This window comes from Monopterus albus, unplaced genomic scaffold (genome assembly GCF_001952655.1).
Source record: "Monopterus albus unplaced genomic scaffold, M_albus_1.0 scaffold140.1, whole genome shotgun sequence".
In the NCBI taxonomy this organism is placed as follows: Eukaryota; Metazoa; Chordata; class Actinopteri; order Synbranchiformes; family Synbranchidae; genus Monopterus; species Monopterus albus.
The window spans coordinates 438,403-441,557 of NW_018128020.1; the positions used below are offsets into that span (position 1 = coordinate 438,403).

A 3,155-nucleotide genomic window follows, 5' to 3' on the forward strand; every position below is an offset into this window, starting at 1 on the left:
GGACAGGGAAGATGGTTCAAATTGATGGGAAGATGGATGGAGCCAAATACAGGACTATTCTGGAAGGAAACCTGATGGAGTCTGCAAAAGACCTGAGACTGGGACGGAGATTTGTCTTCCAACAAGACAATGATCCAAGACATAAAGCAAAATCTACAATGGAATGGTTCACAAATAAACATATCCAGGTGTTAGAATGGCCAAGTCAAAGTCCAGACCTGAATCCAATCGAGAATCTGTGGGAAGAACTGAAAACTGCTGTTCACAAACGCTCTCTATCCAACCTCACTGAGCTCGAGCTGTTTTGCAAGGCGGAATGGGCAAAAATTTCAGTCTCTTGATGTGCAAAACTGATAGAGACATACCCCAAGTGACTTACAGCTGTAATCGCAGCAAAAGGTGGCGCTACAAAGTATTAACTTAAGGGGGCTGAATAATTTTGCATGCCCAATTTTTCAGTTTTTTATTTGTTAAAAACGTTTGAAATATCCAATAAATTTCGTTCCACTTCATGATTGTGTCCCACTTGTTGTTGATTCTTCACAAAAAATTACAGTTTTATATCTTTATGTTTGAAGCCTGAAATGTGGCAAAAGGTTGCAAAGTTCAAGGGGGCCGAATACTTTCGCAAGGCACTGTACATTTGTGCTTTAATAAAAATGTCACATATGCACACCTTTCTTGATTTTATATTTAAGGTCCATGAAAAGTAGGTTGTTGCTAAAGTTATCTTCACTATACAATCTTACAGAGCAATACAGTAGCTCTCTGTTTAACAAGCAGAAGTTTTCTGCAGGTTAGCTAGCTCTATTCAAGACAGTGGCATCCATATCTTTCTCCTCCTGCTCCCTGGGTGGGTTATTGGGCTGAGTGGGGACCTAAAACGTGTGCGTAAAAAAAAAGAATGCACAGGGTTGAGTTGGTGTGAGAAAATTATTTCAGCTACTGATAATATGATGAATTATAACCCAGAAGTCCTGTTTGAGTAACATGGTACATCATGCGGTATTTTGAAGGTTGGTCAGATATGAAAACTATCAGTTTATAATACTGCGAGATTGGATTTTACAATTTAAAAAAAGCTAGCAGTTAGCAAGGCATCATAAGCCCCTATTAAAATGCATATTCAAGGATGTATTTTTATGTGATTATTGTGGGTGGAGCTGTTTGAAGTTGTGATGAAATATGTTTCTGTGATGCGCCACTGGGAGATTTCCATTTAAACACTGTTCACCATAACCATAATCTGTGATCATAATCACAGTTGATATGAAAGCTACTGTATGCTCTGTATTTCTGACTTGTGTTGTATGTGTGGTTATACATTATGTCACGGTGTGTAAAAGAACATGGACAACATTATGCTTGGCTTTTTTTTTAGTTCGGTGTAAATAGGCATAGCAGCAGTAAAGGTCATCTTAATGCCAATATAGTGGAGCCTCTGTCTAAAAGAAGCTATAGAGCAGTAAGTTTATATTCCATTGTGACAATCTTAAAGTCAACAATAGAAATATGACAATGTTACAAAGTAATCTACCAGAGATGTCCACTTGCACATAATCGATTGGCTACACAAGGCTATTGTTAGACCTTTTGTTATAGTATAATAGACGGTAGTTCAGCTGCACCCTCTCTACCTGCTTGCACCCACAGGAGAGTGTGTTGGAGTTGCCCAGAGAGTTGAGGCAGCTCAAACAAATGCATCAAGAGCGGAAGAAGTTGGCTGCAGGTCACTACCCTGTCACAGAGCAGGGTCTGCTTTCTCGTTTCAACCCTCAGTCTCCATCCCTGACCTCTCCTGCAGCAGAGGAGCAGACCCAGACCCAGACCCAGGAAGGCTCCTTTCCATCTGCAATTGTAGAATCACTTTCATCCGGACAAGTGGGCCTTCACCAGCCAGAGAGAAGTGTTACGCCGACTCCCCAGATCCAGTTCTCTTCACTCAGTCGGTCATTCAGGTCTTTCAGATATTAAAAGAAGTGTCACAAAGCCTATATAGAATAGATGGGACTGCCTTACAAATTTTTCAGATATGTTGTTCTCCTAGAGTGACCAGTAGATGGTAGCACATTTTTTGTCCTGTGTTAAGGTTTGTTTAATACCAGGTGCTTAAGAAAATACATTCATGCTTGTTGAAAAATATTTTTTTGTTTTTAGGACATGGTATGCAAGTTTATCTAAATGTATTTGCATTAGACAAATGTTGCCTTTGTGTTGTATTTTATGAGCATTTTGCATGTGCATCTTTTTGAATTTGGTTTTGATTCAGTGGTAATTGATTGATGTTAACAGTTTCCCTTTGGGGTCAATTATCTATCAATTTTTGTCTAATATATTCATATATGTAAAGGCAAAACTCCCAAGTGTTTGTCATTGATTATTATCATACCAAAGGTTATTATACTGTGTCAGTGCCTCAAAGTGCCAATAAATAATGCCTTTGATTGGTGGAAAACAAACTACAACCATAAACAAATCCACATGCCCATTAAGCCATCATGTGCTAACCTGAGCTTGATTGATTGCCTGGACAGCTGGGTTTTGTGTTGCAGTTAGTTGATTGGGTTAAGCAGAGATGAGCATCGATGGATCTGTTGTTAATTGAGCAAAACATTGCTAGCTGACATTTCTTTTGATTTAAAACAAAACGGACTTGGCACCAGCTGAACTGTGATGCTGACACTGCTGCTTCAGTTATCAGTTCAGATGTGTATGACCACAGGGGGCCAGCACCTGCCATGTCCTACACAAGCAGATCTTATCCAAATAATTTGCTGCTTGAGGTGACAGGCGTTGCACGGAGGCAGTTCTCAGTTTTTTCTTGGATTATCAGAGGTTTGTGTCTGAGATCAAAACTGGGCACGGATCCAACAGCAGGCCTGCCACATATAGCACAAATGGGCCCCCTGTATTAATGACATCTTATTGCAATGGTTATCTACATGCAGAGGCTTGGACCCATTCCAGAGCTTTCTAATTGAAAGCATGAAATAGATAAAACAGTTTTAATTAACTGGGAGGCAGTCCAGCACAAAGCCTTGCATCTCTCTTAGCAACCAGTTTCCTCGGCTTCCGCTGAACATGAGCAGGGTGGATACTACCAATATGCCTCCCTTTGGAACACTGGTGTTGCTCAATGTGCATATGGGTTCAGC

At 40.2% G+C, this 3,155-nt stretch overlaps 1 protein-coding gene across 2 annotated transcripts in view; it reads left to right on the forward strand.

Annotated features, from left to right (window-relative positions):
• exd1 (exonuclease 3'-5' domain containing 1) overlaps positions 1-2,510 on the forward strand; it is a 5,692-nt gene extending 3,182 nt beyond the window's left edge. For both annotated transcript variants that reach the window (XM_020613899.1, XM_020613900.1), the window contains exon 11: positions 1,654-2,510. In XM_020613899.1, coding sequence (XP_020469555.1) covers positions 1,654-1,974 — 321 coding nt within the window. In that variant the 3' untranslated portion in view covers positions 1,975-2,510. The remainder of the gene's footprint in view (positions 1-1,653) is intronic.
• The last annotated feature ends 645 nt before the right edge of the window (positions 2,511-3,155 follow it).